This window comes from Enoplosus armatus, chromosome 9 (genome assembly GCF_043641665.1).
Source record: "Enoplosus armatus isolate fEnoArm2 chromosome 9, fEnoArm2.hap1, whole genome shotgun sequence".
In the NCBI taxonomy this organism is placed as follows: domain Eukaryota; kingdom Metazoa; phylum Chordata; class Actinopteri; order Centrarchiformes; family Enoplosidae; genus Enoplosus; species Enoplosus armatus.
In genome coordinates this window covers 11,796,516-11,815,479 of record NC_092188.1, presented here as the reverse complement: position 1 = coordinate 11,815,479, position 18,964 = coordinate 11,796,516, and the positions used below count along the sequence as shown (strand labels likewise).

General features: G+C 41.2%; 2 protein-coding genes across 2 annotated transcripts; one reads left to right on the top strand and one right to left on the bottom strand.

Annotated features, from left to right (window-relative positions):
- The first annotated feature begins 1,483 nt into the window (after window positions 1-1,483).
- Window positions 1,484-3,634, top strand: osgin2 (oxidative stress induced growth inhibitor family member 2). Its single transcript, XM_070912464.1, has 5 exons — window positions 1,484-1,571; window positions 1,758-1,894; window positions 1,975-2,166; window positions 2,268-2,359; window positions 2,452-3,634. Exons 1-5 carry the CDS (start codon window positions 1,505-1,507, stop codon window positions 3,632-3,634), a joined length of 1,671 nt encoding a protein of 556 aa, XP_070768565.1. The 5' UTR covers window positions 1,484-1,504.
- Window positions 3,635-6,427: 2,793 nt separating this feature from the next.
- nbn (nibrin) lies at window positions 6,428-18,714 on the bottom strand. The gene is made up of 17 exons (XM_070912083.1): window positions 18,622-18,714; window positions 17,305-17,426; window positions 15,697-15,824; window positions 15,365-15,524; window positions 15,178-15,281; window positions 14,948-15,065; window positions 13,550-13,740; window positions 13,338-13,438; window positions 13,091-13,223; window positions 12,785-12,987; window positions 11,926-12,082; window positions 10,805-11,471; window positions 10,600-10,689; window positions 9,303-9,443; window positions 8,715-8,828; window positions 8,582-8,631; window positions 6,428-7,099 (listed from the first exon to the last, which is right to left on the bottom strand). The coding sequence occupies exons 1-17, from the start codon at window positions 18,650-18,652 to the stop codon at window positions 7,066-7,068; spliced, it is 2,544 nt and encodes an 847-aa protein (XP_070768184.1). The 5' UTR covers window positions 18,653-18,714; the 3' UTR covers window positions 6,428-7,065.
- Window positions 18,715-18,964: the final 250 nt, after the last annotated feature.

The window sequence follows — 18,964 nt, the reverse complement described above, 5'->3', positions numbered from 1 at the left end:
GGACCTTTAAACTGAGACTGTTTTGTCATAAATACTGTTCCCAAGATCTAGAATGAACTCCCTTACTGAGCAACATACTTCTGTTTGTCAACCATGTGGAGACTTTTGTTATTTTGACCTGTTCTTTATTTTATTGGTGGAAAAAAGTTGACAAACGACACTATAATCTTACATTAAAATAAATGATTGTGAATTAGATGGGATCCCCTGAAGTCCACGTAGAGTACGGGGCTCATTTTGGTACGCACTGAGCTATGGGTGTGCAAAGTGAAAGTTCTAGCAAAAAAACCCCCAAACAACTTATGACTGTACACATTGTGGGGTTTGTAAAATTGACCAGTGGCATGGAAATACCAGTATCAGCTTGCCAACTGGGGACACGACAGGGCAGGCAATGTGTGGAATCCCAGTGCTTTCAGTGAAGAGGGTAAACAAGCCGACGACCAAAGACAACTAGTTGGCCTACAGACACAGGTCAGACAAGGGGAGGGAGGAAGGGGGGGATAGAGGGGTGCATGTGAGTATAGGGGGACTATATTGGCAGCAGGTAGACATCAGAGTTTTAAGGGAAGGGAGCAAGAGTTTTGGGATGTAAGACAAAGGCAGTGTGGGCAGTGTTTTGGTTGGTATGAAACTGGGGCAAGTGGGCACTGTTTGCTGTGGCTGGTGGGTAATGTTTTGGCGGGATTGTCTGTGAGTGTGTGTGTGTTTGGGTGGTGGCGGCTGGCTGGCTGGCTGGCTGGCTGGGGGGTATGTGAGGAGGAGGAGCTCTGATGGTTTGGTCTGTCAGCATGCCAGGACCACATTCTCACCCTGCTGCTGTTGAAAGGGGCGGTAAAGACATAAACAGGCCCAGTGGGATTAGGGCCCACTCGGAGGAGTGATCAGGGGGGATTTGCTGCCCGTCGGGCACACAATGGCACTGTCGCGTAACACACAAACACACACTACACATGCTCAACGGCAACGTTTCACAACAGACCCAAGCCTACATAAATCTGATTAGAACTCCCTTTTGTTTGGGAAGCGGCACCGGGGTTAACAGAGGCTAGCCTCGCCGCGGGCCATGTTTGATAGGACAGGGGGTGTGTGGACGTTGGCGGGACGGCAAAGAGAAAAGCTGGGGTCACGTTCTGTTGTGGCGGGGTGTTTCCACGTGTGTGAAGCCCCAGACAGACAGGGAGGGTCATGGCTGTGTGTGGGAGCACAATAACAGGATGAATAAAGGTTTTTTCCCCGTTCAGTGTGTGAGTCAGCTGATGATGGTAGATGGAGACAGGATCTAAGCTAACATGAGACAACAACAACATTGGCAGACACAAAAGACAGCAAGCCGGTTTGAACCTGTTCAAATAATCTGACATGGAAGCAGCGAGGGGGGACAAAGCACAAATGGGCCTCTGTGTTTACTTGAATATCAAATGGACAGCTTTAGAAATCTCTGGAACTTTCTTCACATTTCTGTCATTTCTCCTCAGTGCCGGCTCTGGCCCAGGCTGCAGCCATGCCTCTTCTGGAAGAGACCACTCAGCCACAAGAGCACCCACCCACTGTCCCTGTGGTCATCATAGGTAAACGTTTTGCCCTTAACCTCCTGACCTATTAAAGTTTCACATTGTTACTCAAATTTGGCCCTAATCCTGCACACATTTATAAAACCTTGAATGCACCTTTCTCCATCTAATTTGTATCATGTTTTGTCATGTGCTCCTTTGTGATGCTAATCCACCACTTCCCAAATCTGGGACTTTTTTTAGGCAACGGACCATCAGGTATTTGTCTGTCATACCTACTGAGTGGATACAAGCCCTACCTAGATACGTCAACTGTCCACCCAAACCCGATACTCTACAGGAAACTACAGGAGACCAAGCACCTACCCATCACTGAACAGGTAAAAACACCTACGAATTCCTTTCAAATGTAGACATGATCAGTCACTCAGGTGTGTCATGATAGGGACTTTTATTGCAGGATCTGGAATATTTGAGTGAAGGTCTCGAGGGGAGGTCAAGGAACCCCGTGGCTGTGCTCTTTGACACACTACTGCACCCCAATGCTGACTTTGGCTACGAGTTCCCCCCTGTTCTTCAGTGGAGGAGGGACAAGCAGCAACACATCCCACATCTGGTGCTGGGGAGGGCAACACCAGGAGGTGCTTGGCATGTAAGTTACAAGGTTTAGTCTGCCACACGCTTGTAAGGATCCACATTATTTTGTCCGTCTCTGACACTGCAGCTTCCTCTACCCTTCTCTTCTTTCCTCAGGCGATGGAAGGCTCCATGCTGACTATTAGTCTTGGCATCTGGATGGAGCTTCCTGGGGTTAACTACAGAGACTTGACCAATGGGAAACGCAGGTAACAAGAGAGGACAGCAAATACATGGCTCAAGCCTCAGTTTGATGCTGTGCAACCTCTCGTTCCTCATTGTCTCTCTCTCTTCTCTCTAGGGATGTAACCAGTGACAGAGCCACCCCAGAGGAGATCTCATCCTATTACCGTAACTATGTGAAGCTAAAGGGCCTCCAAAAGACCTTTATTGACAACACCTACGTGACCTCTGTACAGAAACTCTGCCGAGGGCACAAGGGGGAAGATCTGGAAAATGGGCACAATGATCAAGGAGATAGAGGGCTGGGAGATGGTGGGAATGAAAGCTTTGAGGGAAATGGAGATGAGTGTCTAAACAATGGAGGAGGGGGGGCTCTCTGGGAAGTGAGGGGATACCAGCAGGTGCAGAACGACACTCATGTCCCCTTCTCTGTGTTTGCTGAGAATGTAGTTCTGGCCACCGGTGCGTCCGATTCGCCGGTTCGGTTAAATGTAGAGGGGGAGGACCTTCCATTTGTATTCCACAGCATCTCAGACCTGGGTTTGGCCATAAGCCGGAGAAAACTGGATATGAACTCTGATCCGGTTTTAATTGTAGGTGCTGGTTTAAGCGCCGCAGATGCAGTTCTATGCGCTTGTAACAGCAACATTAGGGTGCTGCATGTCTTTCGTAAGAGTGTAGACGACCCAGACCTCATCTTCAAACAGCTGCCCAAGACCTTGTACCCAGAGTACCACAAAGTCTACAACATGATGTGCTCTCAGACCTACACAGATGTGGCTCCCTCCTCTGCTTCAAACAGACCCCAGGCAGTTAGTATTGCCTCTTCAGTATGTGCCAAGATGTGCCCAAAGCCCCAACTCGCTGCAGGTAACATGGCTGGTAATGCCAGTGTCAGCCTGTTTCCTGACTACACCAGTTTCCCTGAACACTGTGTGGTGTCCTTCCAGTCTGACATGAAGTGTTTGCTGCAGGGGAACAACTCCCTCAAGGCATTCAAGATCTCCATGGCCCTGGTGCTGATCGGGACCAACCCAAACTTGTTTTTCTTGAAGGGGCAAGGCCAGTACCTGGCTCAGGATCCAACGAAACCCATCTCCTGCAAGCAGAACCCCATTGACATCCACCCCTACACTTTTGAGTGTACCAAGGAGCCAGGTCTGTTTGCCATGGGCCCACTGGTGGGAGACAACTTTGTTCGCTTTTTGAAGGGTGGCGCCTTAGGCATCACCTCCTGTCTGCTGAAGAGACTCAAGAAGAAGGGGAAGCTCATCAGCAATGGAGGGAATAACTTCATTTGAAAACATGATGGAGAAAAGAGCAGTACACGTTGGTCGTAGGGCACAGATTTCAAGCACTCTTGCCAACTGATGTAAAAGGTGAAGGGGAAAACAAGAGTTTTAATATGTTTTAATCATTAATGCAGTGTTTTCTCATCAAAGCTAAGGCATTTTTACAACTTTCTGAGACCAAAAAGACAATGGATGTAATTAACTAATTAGTTTCTAAAGAAACAATGGACAGCTTTCAAGAGTCTTGTCTGACTTCATAAGAAGTCCCCAGAAGTCCAAGCTACCATGTGCCAATGTTTTCTAGTCAATCTGTAACCTCACAACTAAATGGGACCTTACTTTCATCAGGGTTATTTATTCGTTCACCATGTGTCCTTCAATCTATTTACTAACAACTCTTAACTTGCTTTCGTATCACACGTTTAAGTACTTATTTTAGCCTTTAGGAGAGGGAGTGCTCAAAAGTAGAGGCCACTACGCTCATTCTCCATGCAACTTATAGCTATAGTTATGAAAGTGATGGACCCTCGCAGAGCAATCTGTGGTCCCACTTACAAAGTTACGATCATCTGAACTCTAAGTAATACAACCTTGAGTGGTGAGTATTTGCAATAGTGGACGCACACAAGTTCATGGACAAGCAATCTTAATGTTCCTGATTATTCTGAGCCTACCATTTATTTGCTTTTGTTTTTTACTTCAGAGGATTATTTGTTTAGCTGCTATTGTAGGTAGTTGGAGCCATATACCTAAAACAGTTAGAAAAGTCTAAAAAATCTGACCTGTTTCTTTGGTTATAGTACTACTGAAAGGCTTTCTATGCAAATAATTTCACTTACAGATCTGAATGTATACTTGGGCAACAATTGCTAATTTTACTGTTTGGATTCAAGCATCCTGGCAAAAGATCTGGTCATGAAAGGATCATTCTGGTGTTTGACACTTCCGTTCTTTTTTTATTACAGTTGACAGTGAAAATCTTAATACTTTTGTTTAGATTTACATTCAGAACAGCAAATTTCATAGCACAAGAGACTTAGTGCACGTCATCCTTTTCCCATTGATGTTTTCTTATTGTTTTTTTTTTTTTCTGGGTTTGATTTTCCAGAAATATTGTGAATGCTTCTGCCATTTGACAGCTAACTTTAAATTCTGAGACATGGAAACTTCTCATCAAATTAACCCATGCTTTAAACTGTGCTATTCCAAAATAATACATTTAGACAAAATAAAGATGGGCATGGTGTTCACTGAGAGGTAAAAGTTGATTTGTAGAAAATAAAATAAGAAATACCAGTATGATCCTTTAACTAACAATTCTTGCCTTCATAATCCATTTATCTAGACACACATAGATACACATGGAGAGAAGGGGCTTTGAAAAAGCCAAAACAAGAAAGCACGCACACAGAATACCCATTTTTACAATCATACCATCCAAATAATTTATTTTTATATTTTTAGCAAACCAAATCTTGGCATCCTCTTCATATTTCTATAATTACATTATACCATGTTTTTAACATGTTGTGGCTATCCTTATGAAGGCTAACGTCTAATCTCCATCAGCTTGTGTGCATGACTGGGCAATATGTCAATTACTTATTGTCCATCACTGTAGTCATATTAAAGGTTTCTCTTAAAAATGTCAAACATGGCACACAACTTTGTTTACTCAACACTACACACCAATTACCAAGTCAGACTTCTCCCACAACTATTTCTGCGATACACTGAAGCAAATTTAATGTTTTTGTTGTTATTTTTTCATATTGCCAAACTCTAGATGTGTGTATATATAAGATTATTCTTCCATTTTTTAATACAGCTTCAGAGCCAATATTGTTTTGTTAAACGCAAAATAACAGTTTAGACAGGTTGTGAGCAGTGAAAGTAGCAATCTATTCTTCATTTCTGCTATATTTTCCTGTCATTGAAACACTGTCTGTAGGAGTGTGATGCCATATGCATCATTTTTCTGTGTGCCGCTCACGCACAGCTCATGGTTTGTTTATTGTGATGTGACACTTTTTTCTCTTCTGCCCCCTTCAATACAATATGGTAGTCAGAGTCAGCGTTGGGGGTAATGCATTACTAAGTAACACGTTACTGTAGTCATTTTATTTTTTCCTCTAACAAAGTAGTTTAAAACATTGCTGTATAAGTTTTGGTAATTATATAACAGTTAACTAGTGAAAATGTTGTTACTTGTGTTAAATACTGAATTTCAGCTGAATTATTCCTTGATGCTTTTTTCACTGACTTCTGAGTATTGTTTTGATATAAATATTAAATATATGCATGCAGGCATGAAGCATTGCCTAGCAGCAGCTGCTGTGCGCAGAAGACAGAAAAGTGCTATGAGGACAGACCTGGGAAGAGTTTTAATCCATTTAAGGACTGCAGAGGAGACCGGGTTACTCTAGAGTGGAGATAACTCTTTCTTTGTTTTGAATTTACTTAAAGATAAGAATATGATCCTGTTACATCCAGGTCGGACACAAGTGTCCACTGCTGTCGACTCAGAGCGCAATCTGCTTGCTTCATAAAAGCACAGACAGGTTTACTGTGTGTCCATCCATGTACTTTACATTTTAGTACAGATTTGTATGGAGTTTAGAAGGCAACTCGCGAGTAGTAGTAATAGTAGAAAATTTGCTTTTATCACAAAGTAATAAGAAAAAGAATCCGATTGCAATAGAGAAAAGAACTGTGTTTAAAGTCTCCTTCTTCCTTTTTGGCACTCTGCTGCCCATGAAAAAAACTTTTATTACTGCACAACTCATGCTGAATGCCGTCAAGTCTCAACTCATACGTGGCACTTGCCCTGAATGTGAAGGCACAGGTGAGGTTCCATCTGCACAGAAAGACCCATTGATGTTTTGGCATGACGACTACTTCTCTGAACAGTTTGACATCAGTAAAAGTGCCTGTAGGGTTAGCTCATCAGAGATCGTTTAAGAAATGGCAACTTGAATCCCTCTTAAGTTTGAAGTTCAGCTGAAACCAGGGAACACATTTGGTCTTAACTTCAAAACACAGGAATAGCTGCTTTCAGCATGTAGAGTTTCAATGCTCTCTTGTACAATTGAAGACTTTTTAATGTTTTGTATGCTGCATTTTTTTATTATTGACGAATAAAAACTTTGAGAAAAATCTCCGAACATGAGACTGTCTTTATATTACATTACATTGCTTTCTGTCAGTGGCTTAATTAGTGGAGAGGATGAAAACAATTGTAGATCGAACAGAAAGATCAGCAAAACAAAACATTGATAAACATTTCTGATCATTTTAGCAGTTATGAAGCAGTTAACTCTGCATTGTATTAATCTACATTATAGTATAGTTATAGCAAACTATTTCTGGAGTCGTTTCTGGAGTTACTTCCTGTGCCTCTGAAATGAATTCCCTCCATCGGACGTCAAAATAAAGGCATTTCATCTTCTCTTGGTTAGTTTGGAGGGGTTGTACCTAAAGACACACACACAAAAGATTTTATCTCATGGGTCTGCCCATGTCAGGATGGGCTTTTAACATTCCTCATGGATCATTCCTCAATGTCCTTAGAGGCATTTTGAACAAACAATAAAAACAGCCCAAATGAAGCGCTGTAAAACACGGACAGTGTTTGAACAGCTTAAAGCAAACAGGCTTCCTATAAACCACGTCTGGAAACTTCGTTTAGACCTACCAAAAAAATACCGGATTGTTTTCTTAGCAGCAGAGTCTGTTCCCCGGCTACGCATGACTGACTGAGCATGACTCAGTGATCAAACAGCTCAGCCTTGACACACACACACACACACACACACACACACACACACACACACACACACACACACACACACAAAATCAATCTCAGACTGTCTCTTTTCTGCTTAGTCAAAGAAAACACGGCAGCGACGGCAGCAGCAGCAGCGCCAGCTTACATCACCTCTGTTACCCTGGCAACCACTGTGACGAAATAACTACTACGTTCCGATTGGTTAAACCGAAGCTACAGTGGCCCCACATCCATAATTCTCAGTTAATTATGTTGTCTGCACCTGATTATAATGACTGAGGCTGTACAGACAGAATCTTTGTGTTTTTACCACCTTGACTCGCTTTTATACCAAGTGAGGGACCAAGCAAGTCCTGTACAAGAGACACAGTGTAAATTAAGGCTATTATTTATCGAAATTTCAATTTGGATAAATAATTTTCAATTTCACTTCAACTCGAATACGAACACATTCAACAGTTAACGGGGGAAAGTAATTTAGCTCTTTCTAGCCTCCCATGAACTGAAGTCTAAATCAGAAAGGATGCTACTGACAAAAGGAGTATTCATACCTGGGGGACAAAATAACATACAATACATTATCTGTAGATAGTTTCTCAGTTTAATCCACAGTATTGTTTTGTTATATTATTTTAGACATAACACAAAAGTCCAATGACAAAATTATTACTCTGTGTCTTTGGCTTAAGAATATTGTATTGTAGGTGTAGGAGGTGGAAATAGGACTTTCAATTATTTCTATAAATTAGTTTTTTTAAGTATATAAACAATAAACTAAATATTTTTGGAATTACTTGACAGATTTTGCATCCTTTCTTTGGACAATATCATTATTTCGCTGCTTTTCGACTGTGGCTGCTTGTTAACTTGTAGGACATCATGCTGCTGCCGTGTTGGTGTTATTTCTCCTAAAGGATCTTTTCAGGTCGACTGCATTTTGGAGCGGATCAAATTATGGGTTTGAGGAGGTTTTCCACGAGTTTCAGATCGGATCCAACATTTTGGGCACATGTCTACCTAATGACTGGTTTGGGTAAACACAACTCAATCTATGCACCTAACAGACATGTGACTGCCATACAAGAAACCTTACAAGGACTTTTAGGAAGCTGTGAAGGGGGTAACAAGTTTACTACACATCTTCCAGAAACAGAGCTCCAGTTTCTCACCTAAAGAGATCATCTCCTATACTCTCGTCCCGTCTGCTGTGACGCTCCTCCTGAAACAAACACAGGCTCAAATCATGAATACAAGGCTGAGACAGATCACAGACAGATAACAGGGACAGAGTGACAATAGTACCTCAGCTGCATCTTTCAGCCATTCATCCAGATCAGAGTTCTTGCCCCTGTTGTGAACCAGCAGATCAGACCCTCCAATGACGTGGAGTGAGCCGCCTGCGCCTGGCACGCAGATCTGTCACATGCACACAAAGAAAAAAAAAATTCTGTGCATGAGGCAAACATTGTTGGAAATATTGTTTTGTGCTTTGTGGTGGGGTTGAAAGTTGGTTGTACAGGAGACAATGTTTTCATCTTGGCATATGTGATCAACTCTTCAACTTACTAAATATTTGGACATGTGTCTCACAAATAATGGAACTTTTATGAAGAAAAGTAATCACTCGGGCCACCCTCATAGCTCACCTAGTAGAGCTGGCGTCCCATATACAAAGGCCTGGGCCCTTTGTTACATGTCAACCCTCTATCTCCCACCTTTCCTGTCTCACTCATCTGTCACCATCAATTAAAGCCAAAAATATAATCTTCAAAAAGAAAAAGTAGTAATCACTCACTAGTGTGCTTGGAGGGGAATTAGGTCATTTTAAATGTTTATTTATAACTAGGCTCTACTGTTGTTTCTGTTGTGTAAGATGCATTGTAGTCTGACCTTGCGGAAACATTTGAAGTTCTTTGCGTAACTGATGTCCTGCGTCCTCTGTGGTTTGGTTTTGGGTGCTGCAGTCACGGTAAGAGATCTGAACTCCACTAACACCAGCTTTTTAGGAAGGTCTTCATCAATCTTTGACTCCTGCAAAACAGCACACTAAAAAGTCAACTTTTGTTTGATGGACAGTTAATACTCTTTCTATCATAGAGTTGGAATATCAAAAAAACACAGCTCAAACAACAATAACATGGTGTACAGTATCTTGTGTGAATCCTGAATGGTTTCCAATCTTGTGTCAACAGTTTGCTCACAGTAGTCTTGATCCAACAAAAAATGTGATAACAATACATCAGCTGTCACCAATATACTGTATGTACTGTTGAAAAATAAACTTGTCTGTGATGCTCTAAATATCTCTAACATATCTGTACAGTAATTTCTTCTTACTTATTGGCTGATATATACTGTTTATATGCTGATACAAAATATCTGTGATAAGCTAACATTGGCTGATAATATCAGCCCAACAATTTATCTGTCAGGCAGTCAATTATCACTACACAGTAAAAAGTGTCAGTAATAATTAGGCCCTGCAGTGATTATCAGTCTGTGCCGTCATGAATCTACTGGGCGCTCTGACAGGCGACACCATGCTCTCGTAGCTCTGACCTAATGTACCTTTAAGCTGCCTTTAAATCCTACACTCACCCCGGCCTTACATTTACATTGTATCTGCTTAGGCTAAATTACAGTGGCTGGCCCTGCTGGCTTGATAGACAGTTTAATCTGAAACCCTCGGCCCGCTCCAACCACCATCATTGTTAATCAAGTTAGACTGGTCTCTTATGTGTTGGACAGACAGGAAACGTCACCGGAGTTAAACTAGTTTACACTGCACATGAGAGATTTTAAGTGTCAACACAGCACAATAGATACATTGGCTAGCTACTCTGCCAGTAAACACTGAAATTTGTTGAGTTGATGCTCTGAGATTGAACTGACGTGATGCTGGAGTCACATCAAACAGTTTTGATGTAACATTTAACAAACACTGTTGGCTAGCAGCCGCAGGAAACTGTAGGTGCCTTTACAGACTTTGATGCGTCCAATGCTTATATCTGTCAATATCTGTCCCGCGCTTTAGAGTCACTGAAAACTGGAAAGGCCAATTTTGACAAATAAATAAATAAATAAATATATATATATAGGAAATAAAGCATCAAGGTACAGCTAGAAAATGGGGCTTATTCAAAGGGAGACAAAACTGTAACAGTAAGAGCTTTTTCACAGTACTTACCTGGACCTCCTGTTTGATTGTAGCGGGTTTCAGAGGGGTGTTGGTCTCTCCTTTAGGCTGGCAAATATCTCCTTTAAGAAGCTCTAAATCCTACAGGAATAAAAGGGGTGAAAAATGTGTGGTAATTGAATACAAAACTGAGATGTGAAGCCAGACAGACAGTTTAAGTTTTAATTTCTTTTCTCTAAATCACTGACAAACTCACCTCAATGAAAGACACCTCGTCATCTTCAAAAGGCTCAATGTTTTTACTTGTACTGGCAGACACTTCTGGAGGTCTTCTGGACTCGTGATCAGTTGTTCTGTATTCTAAAGGATCGACCTGCTCTGTCTTGATGGAGACAATGTGCTGTTCAGATTTTTGGCTGTGTTTCTTATGGGACTCTTCCTTCAGGCCCACCTGTGGCCTTTTGTTGGTTACATTTTCTTCTAGATGGACGCGCTGCCTCTTGCTTGACGCCTCCACAGTATTTAAACCTTGTTTCTTTTCAGTTGAGCTGTGCATTATCAGCTGTGCTTGCTGGCCTTGATTATCTGAGGGCTGCTCATCAAAGCAGTCCATATCCTCAGACATAATAGACTCCAGTTCAGCCAACTGTATCTCTGCATCCATCTCCTTCCTCTTTCTACTCCGTGGCTCCTCCTGGACAGAGCGGGAGACCCTGTCTGACTGAGCCTCTGACCGTCCTACAAAAAGATCAGCTGCTGACCCCAGTGGATCTGTCTGGGATGTTGCTGCAGGGACTCTGTCTGAACGAGAGTATGTTGCTTTAGACATGACTGAGGTGTCTGGTGCCTGTATGCTGATGGAGGATTCCAGTACAGGCCGTTTTGGCTCGGACATAATAGCGAAGAGTTCATCCTCCAAAGGCCTTGAAGACAGAATGAAACAAAGAGTAAGAATAGACTTTCAGCCAGCTGCAGTTGTGTAGAATAAAAAAGACTCTGCTTCGATTAAAAGCAAGACAATGTTATAGGAGTGCAATGCTAAATCAGAGGAGTGGTCATCTTATTCAGTAAAAAGAAATGATATTGTATAACAAATGTTCCTAGCACATGCCTCCAGCTAATAGGTACATTAGTACAATTGCTTTCTATGACATGAAAATCAATTTGCTGAGACTGGAAACTTGAATATTAGATGAGCCATCAGAGTAAACATTATCATCCATCTTCTAGATGAATGTTCAGGATCCCCAGGATCTTATTTTGCCAGTCAAAGATATGTTTATTGTCAATGAGTAGCAGTTGTACAGTTAGTGCACTATATTACTACCAACACACTGATAAGTGTGACTTTGACCTGCTTAAGGAGCAGATGTTTACCTTTTCTTGTTGACTGGTTGAAAGAAACTGGTCAGAGTTGATTGTTTCTGTGGGGAAACTTGAGAAGGAGATTGCCTCTGTAGGAATGTCTTTGTGCCACCATTGCTAGTAGGAAGGGATGGCTGGGGCCTAATCCCACTACTGCCTGCACCTGAAACTGCAAAAACATTGACTGATTTGTTACAGCATTACAGGCATTCAGCTGATGCTCCTATCATGAGTGAATTCAAGGAATAGTTTAGCATTTTTGGAAGTATTGCTAAGAGTTAAATGAGAAGATTGATGCCATTCTCATATCTGTCCACGGTGCCTGCAATGGGTTAGCTTAGCTTAGCATTAAGACTGGAAACACGGGGAAACAGGTAGCCTGGCTCTGTCCAAAGGTAACTAAATCCGCCTACCAGCACCTCTAAAGCTCACTAATTAACACATTGTATCTATCTATAGAAGTTACTGAATAAGCATACAGTATTTCAGGTGTTGTGTGCATGTTGCTACAGTAACTGCTAGACCACCACAAAAGTTTAAAACACAATCAAATCTAAGAAATGAAGCCAGATACACTATGGGGATGCACCAATCCAATAGTCTGAACTAATTTAAAAGGATCTATACGGGACGGACGTGACCGATCCACATTACATAGTTTTTTTTATCAATGCAGTTATATAATTTGTACAAGCACCACTTAACAAACCCTTTGGAACTATTTACTTAAAATGTACTAAAGCCAAAGAATATTGTTGATCAATGACGGAGGAGCTCTAGAAACAGTGCCTGTCTTTAAATTGAAAAAGAAACAGAGCACTGATATTGGATTGGTATCTGCATATCTCAGAGAATTCCTTCATGCAGCTACCTGTCAGTTTGGACTCCGGCTTCTTCCTCTGCGAGTCTGTGCTCTTTACAGTGTTGAACGATGAGCTCATTGTATCAGCCACGACGCACTGAGAGGCTGTCTCCTGAGCTACGGGTTTGGATCCACGGAGCTTGCTGGCGTTTCGCTTCCTTTCAGGAGTCTCCCCTACAGCTGTCACCCCTGTAACTTCACAAAGCTCTGTCCTGATAAATAAGGAGAATTACACACATCAGACAGGCTTTCTAAGACAAAGTTTGGACACCTTTAACACATAATGGATGCGTGTCTGTGAGTGCTTGTCGGTACTTTTGTGATGTCTCTGTGTTAACTGCATAAGCTGTGATGTTCTGAGATGCTGCAGGCAACACAGTCTCATCCACCGCCACGTTCTGTGACAGCGAAGAACTTGGAATTCTGGGTTTCACGTTTGTTACCAAGTCTAAAACGAAAAACAAAGGAGGAAACAAATCAAAGAAAATGTTAACACAAGAGAAAAATTATATAAAAGAAAAAAGAAAGAAAGAAATCAGTGCTTTTGTGTCTGGTCACCCACCTGAGTCCGGTATTAGACTGGATGGATTGCAGTACTTGTCACAGGAAGCATAGATAGCAGCCAAACCAATTTCAGACTCTGGGATGATTCGAAGGCCTTTTCTGTGTCAGTGGGAAAAAAAAGAAGTGCCAGAGAGAGACTTTTAAAGTGTCCACAAATCACCTTGACAAGTAAATTACCAAAACACACTGTTCAGTGCTTTTTGTGCAAACCTCTGAACAATGTTCTTCACAGAGTTTGCCCACTCTGTGGTGGAGGAAGGCAGCAGAGTTTGGAAGCTGCCTGCAGTAGCATCGACCACACAGCTCTGTGGAGACTCCAGCAGGTGCTGGGGCAGAGAGCCCTCCTCCAGCAGCTGACTCCTGCCACCCCCAAAACTCACTGCTGCACTCAGACGCTTCAGCTGCAAACAACATAGAAGAGCAGTAAATTACACAACCAGGACTGTTTATCTGTACAGCAGATCAGAGAGACAGGCGGAGTGCTTGTGTATCTACTGACAATAAAATTCTTGTGATATTTCCCCTCATTTTGTTGTGTCCCAGTTGAAGCTGAAGGCCCTCTCTTCCGATGTTAACCATTTAAGTGAGCCATTAATATCTGAGTTATTGTAAAAGCATTTGTTCCAGGAGATATCCCTGTGCTGTTGCAACTTAAAGCTAAGAAAATGCAGAAACACTCCCTCATTATGTGATAACAGTCAACTACAATTTACATTTCAGCTGGCTTCTTAAAGCAGGGATGCTGAAGATTAGGTCATGAAGCTGACAAAAACACATTACAGCTAGCAGAGTTTCCTCTCCTGGAAATAAAATATACATTTTAGAGCTTCTTGTCAAATAATGAACCAAAAAAAAAACCCTTGAAGTTGGTAACGTTAATATGGAAGTCACCTTACATAAGAGATGTTTACAAACATCCATAAGACAACAGACTTCACTTCATACTGTTGTGTAAACAAGGCCAAGCAAGACAGTACAGATAAGTTTGCTGTCTCAGTAACCTGCCGGTGCCCTCTGGTGCACCTGACCTCATCTGGAGGTTCAAATGTTCATCCATATATGATCCATAGCTGTGGTGTTCTACAACAGCAAGCATGAAGTAAAGACACATCAGAGAAATGCTGAAATTATTATTCATTTTTTAATCATTATCAAATAATTCATCAGCTGATAAACTGCACTTACCACAGATTTGCAGGTTACAGTTAAAAAGGCAAAGACTTATCTGCTTTCCTTCATATTAAATGGATACCTTTTTTTGCTTGCTGATGACACTATGTAAAAATATTACAATAAAACTTGTAATTAATCTTGAAAATATCTCATCTATAGTGAAAATAAGAGTTGCAGCTCTCCACTGGAGCAGTGAGACTCTCAGAGGACCTCCGGCCTGCCGACTGCCTGGCAACTGATGTGCAGCTGATAAACATGAAGCTCAGGTGACTCTCAATCGTTTCTGCAGCTAATGAATGAAAAACAAGCAGGGCATTGGGCAATTATACAGCCTATAACTATAACCGAAATCCTGCTATTCTAAGACTAGTTACCAAGCAGTTTGCAGAGCATGAAAACAATATCAGGTTATCACAAAGAAAGAAGGAGACGTACATGTTTGGCACTGAGGAATATGAAGGTCTTTCCAGCGAAAAGCTGTTTGCGAACTGGAATTGCTCCAAGGTCAACATCCTCTTTACTCAAGCTGGGCTCATCGATCTCAGGGATGAAACTTGAAAACAATGAACAGCACAGATGATATAGTGTTTGGTTCGGTGAGGCCTCTGATGTTTGGTTCATCCTTAGTGTGAATGTGTGTATATATATGATGGACTGTATTGTACCTCTCAGCTTTAGGAGGGGGTAACTTTTGCTGAGCAGCTTTGCTGAGCTCTGAGAAGAACTCTGGCTTCACGATGGGACAACAGCACAGCAGGGCAGAAATAGTCTAATAAGGAAAACAGAGAGCACATCAACACATATTCAGAACACGGCACATGTCCTAATGAGGATACAAAGTCCGGTCCTGACCTTGATGGTGACTTTAGCAGAGGGCATGGCCAGGTGGGTGCAGTCCTGAGTCCAGGTGTTGACTAGCTTTCCACCCACAGCCAACAGGGCCTGAGAGAGTGACGCCTTGCCTTCATTGTCCAAACAGGACGAACACACCACTGGCTTCTGATGGTCCACACTGAGATGAAGCAATGACCATGAAGGAGATTCATAAACAGGTTTAAGATGAATGAAAATCATATTAACTGTGCGTTACATTGAGCATTTTAAGTACAGAGTGCAGTTAAAGACAGAAAATCAGGTTCTGTGATAGAAAATATAACTAAACAGGTCTTGCTTCAGTTTCATACCTGAATTTGCTGTCAAAAACCCCAAAAGTAATGTTGTCGCCCGAATTCAGGTTCACTGGTGTGTTCCCTGTCAGGCGCTGGCTGTTGACAAACGTACCATACTTGGAGGTGTCTTTCAGAGTCAGGGTCTAGGAATAAAATTCATAAGAGCAACTCATGAAATTGTCCATCAGTCAAACAAACCATTCTACATCTTTCAATTATTCATGTCTCAAGAAGCCCATCCTCTAAAGTAAGCCTAAGATGGAAATGTTTCCTTAGCTCAGAAAATCAATTAAACTGTAAGAACAAATTAAAGTGTAAGACCAAATGGAGAGGACTACATGTTTATCTACAGGTGACACTGAGAACTAAAAATAAGACCTGAAATTCTGATTCTTTTGAGTATTAACAGATTATAATAATAAATTGCTAGAAGTGCCCAAATTAAGTCCCTGGACAGCAACACCATGTAACAGCATTTATCTACTTTCTTAATACATACAACATAATTTTTGTTAAAATAACACTTAATAACACTAATTTGTATGTTATTACTCAGCAAAGGCAGCATGGTTTTTAATGAACAGAAATTAAAATAAAGTGAAAGTTCTTTGTCTGCAATGTGATTTTCTACAGTATGTAAGAAGCTATGTTCTATATTACGAGCGGGCTGGGTACTTGTAAGCAGTCCATTTTACACAACTGGGTGGTGTTAGACTTGGGATTGACCACTATTGGACTGATGCAATAGCACCACCTGCTGTGCAGAAGTGCTATCACACAGGCAAACATTTGCCAAATGAAATCACATTACTCATCTACTTTATACATTATTAGAAGGGTTGGGTGATGAGATCAAATTAATACCTTGATAATCTAATAATAATAAACAAAATATTCACACTAATAGGAGACTATCTAGTGAACAAACTATACGCGCAGTAACACTTATATAAGTAAACTAATGGGCATTGCACAGATCTGCACGGTGATACAAAGTGATAACATATTTATTAGTATTAAGTATTTTGTAAATCTCACTTTGTGTCTGTTTATCACTAATTTATACCACTGAAAATTATACCAAACTCTTTACATCATCAGGATGTGATCCTGTTCAAAGACAAGGAAGTGATAATATTTGCTCCCAAACACAAGTTACTGTTTGTGGTGTTAGGTGATAGTTAGATAGACAGTGCATACAAAATTGTTCCAAGTGAACACTGACTGTCGCTGTCACAAGATCTCTGTGTTACTTCTGAGTACATTTGACAGCCTCCATGATGTGCTATTGTGCTCAGATGGAAGCTGCCATAAAAATGATGAGTGTTTGGAAGATACTGAGCATATGGACCAACAATGAAGAAGTGAATATAGTTATGTAGGATCCTCTCTTTGAATATTGATATCAATTTCAGCTACACAGACATGCAATCTTCTGTATGTTTACATTTATTGATTTAACTGTGCATAATCATGAACATACAGAGCCCTAACATGGATGATACTGTACATACAGTATGATGTGCTCAATAAATCGTTAAAGCACAGCAGATTATGTGTACTGTCAGTCTTTATTTTGTATGACAATTCTTTGGTCATATCATCCCCTCATCGTCCTCTCACCTGGTCAGCAGCAGTGAGGTGAGCGTGAGCCCTGCTGATGGACTGGTCGCTGGGTAGGAGGATGTCACAGTTCTTGCGCCCCACCACATACTCTTTACTTGAGAGGAGGTAGTGGGTCTCACCTGTGGGTGATGGGAAGCAAGTTATGGACCTTCTAATGTAAAATCACAGACAGACAACCTAACTGTGGGTCTGCAAACTCTTGGTCATTCAAACCAAGCTCTTGATGGTCTGGCCAGTGCCTTGCATGGCAGCTCTGCCAGTGTGGCTGTGTGCGTGTGTGTGAATGGGTGAATGATGCTTTGCCAAGTTTAAGCGCTATATAAGTGCAGCATGTACCCTATTACCAAAATTGTATCTTTAAAATGTAATGCCACCTTTATGACCAGGAAAGGACCACATATTCCACAGCACAGTAAATATTACACTCATTTGCATATCATCTTTTGGGGAATGAGAAAAACAAAAAGCATTACTGGTGGTTAAGGAGTTATTATACAAGATAAAACCAATATGTCAAATTCTAATATCAGCAGGGCTTTAAAGGCTCGTCATCAATTAATCTGCCAATTATTTTCACAATTGAGCGATTAATAGTGAAAAATGCTTCAATCTTCAAATGTCTTGTTTTGTCAGACCAAAACCCAAAGATATTCAGTTTACAATTTTAGAAAACTAGAGACCACCAAATACTCACACTGGAGAAGCTGGAACCAGATAATTTTGAAGAAATCACTCGCATCAATTAATTGATTATCATTTCTGATGACAGTTGCTGATTAATGCATGCTTCAATGTCTAATGCCTATTTTATTCATGTTCAAGTACTATGTGTAACTCACTGTGTAATAACAATGTAGAAACATATATATATTAAAGTAACGGACTTTGTTTTTTACTGTTTGTGAAGGGACAGCAGATATACATTTGCTCCCAGCCCAATCTTATACCATCCATCACCCAGTGGCATATTTAGGCAACATTAAACTGCACATGCATCTCTGCATGCACACTAAACTAAACCTATGTTACAGTAACGTTATCATCACATGGTTAAAGTTCACCACACCCACGCAACCTCCACCAAAAAACATCTTATTTCCGCTGACTGTTCGCTAACTGCTAACCAAAGCTGTAGACCCTTTATGTTCAGCCTATGGCCGCATTTTTACCTTCAGCGTTAATTGTTTTCATCATACCGTTAAAAGTAAGCACTCAATGACACAGATAACTCGAGTTAGCTGTGTTAACTTTAACCTGCTAGCTAGCTGCGTGTTAAGCTCGCGTTAAAATGTCAGCCACGCCTGAAGAAGTTACCTCCAGGCTGCAGTGGTGTCAGTATCCACATTTTACTGCTTCGTGTTGCTCTTTCATAAACCCAAGCCACCAGCAGGTGAAGAGGAAGGCAACATTTTAAAACAACCAGTCCATTTACAAAAACATCACGGTGGACACTCACAGCGCGCCAACGTGTGACGTACAAATGCTGCGCCGCTTTTCAAAGTAAAAGTAAATTCCCTCATTCATTAAGAGTCAGTGAAGCTATTAGAAGTCATTATTCTGAAATGGGCCATTACTTTTACTACTTCAGTATATTTTGATGATACTTTTGCACTTTTACTTGAGTAAAGTTTTGAAAACATTTCTACACTGTGGTATT

Bases quoted from the DNA above. Each gene is read 5' to 3' on its own strand.
- osgin2 (XM_070912464.1), top strand. From the start codon at position 1,505: ATGCCTCTTCTGGAAGAGACCACTCAGCCACAAGAGCACCCACCCACT. The intron at 1,572-1,757 runs GTAAACGTTTTG...GACTTTTTTTAG, and splicing joins TGTCCCTGTGGTCATCATAG to GCAACGGACCATCAGGTATT. The intron at 2,167-2,267 runs GTAAGTTACAAG...TTCTTTCCTCAG, and splicing joins CACCAGGAGGTGCTTGGCAT to GCGATGGAAGGCTCCATGCT.
- nbn (XM_070912083.1), bottom strand. From the start codon at position 18,652: ATGTGGATACTGACACCACTGCAGCCTGGAG. The intron at 15,825-17,304 runs GTGAGAGGACGA...TTTTATTCCTAG, and splicing joins ACCTCACTGCTGCTGACCAG to ACCCTGACTCTGAAAGACAC. The intron at 10,690-10,804 runs GTGAGTTTGTCA...TTATTCCTGTAG, and splicing joins ACGAGGTGTCTTTCATTGAG to GATTTAGAGCTTCTTAAAGG.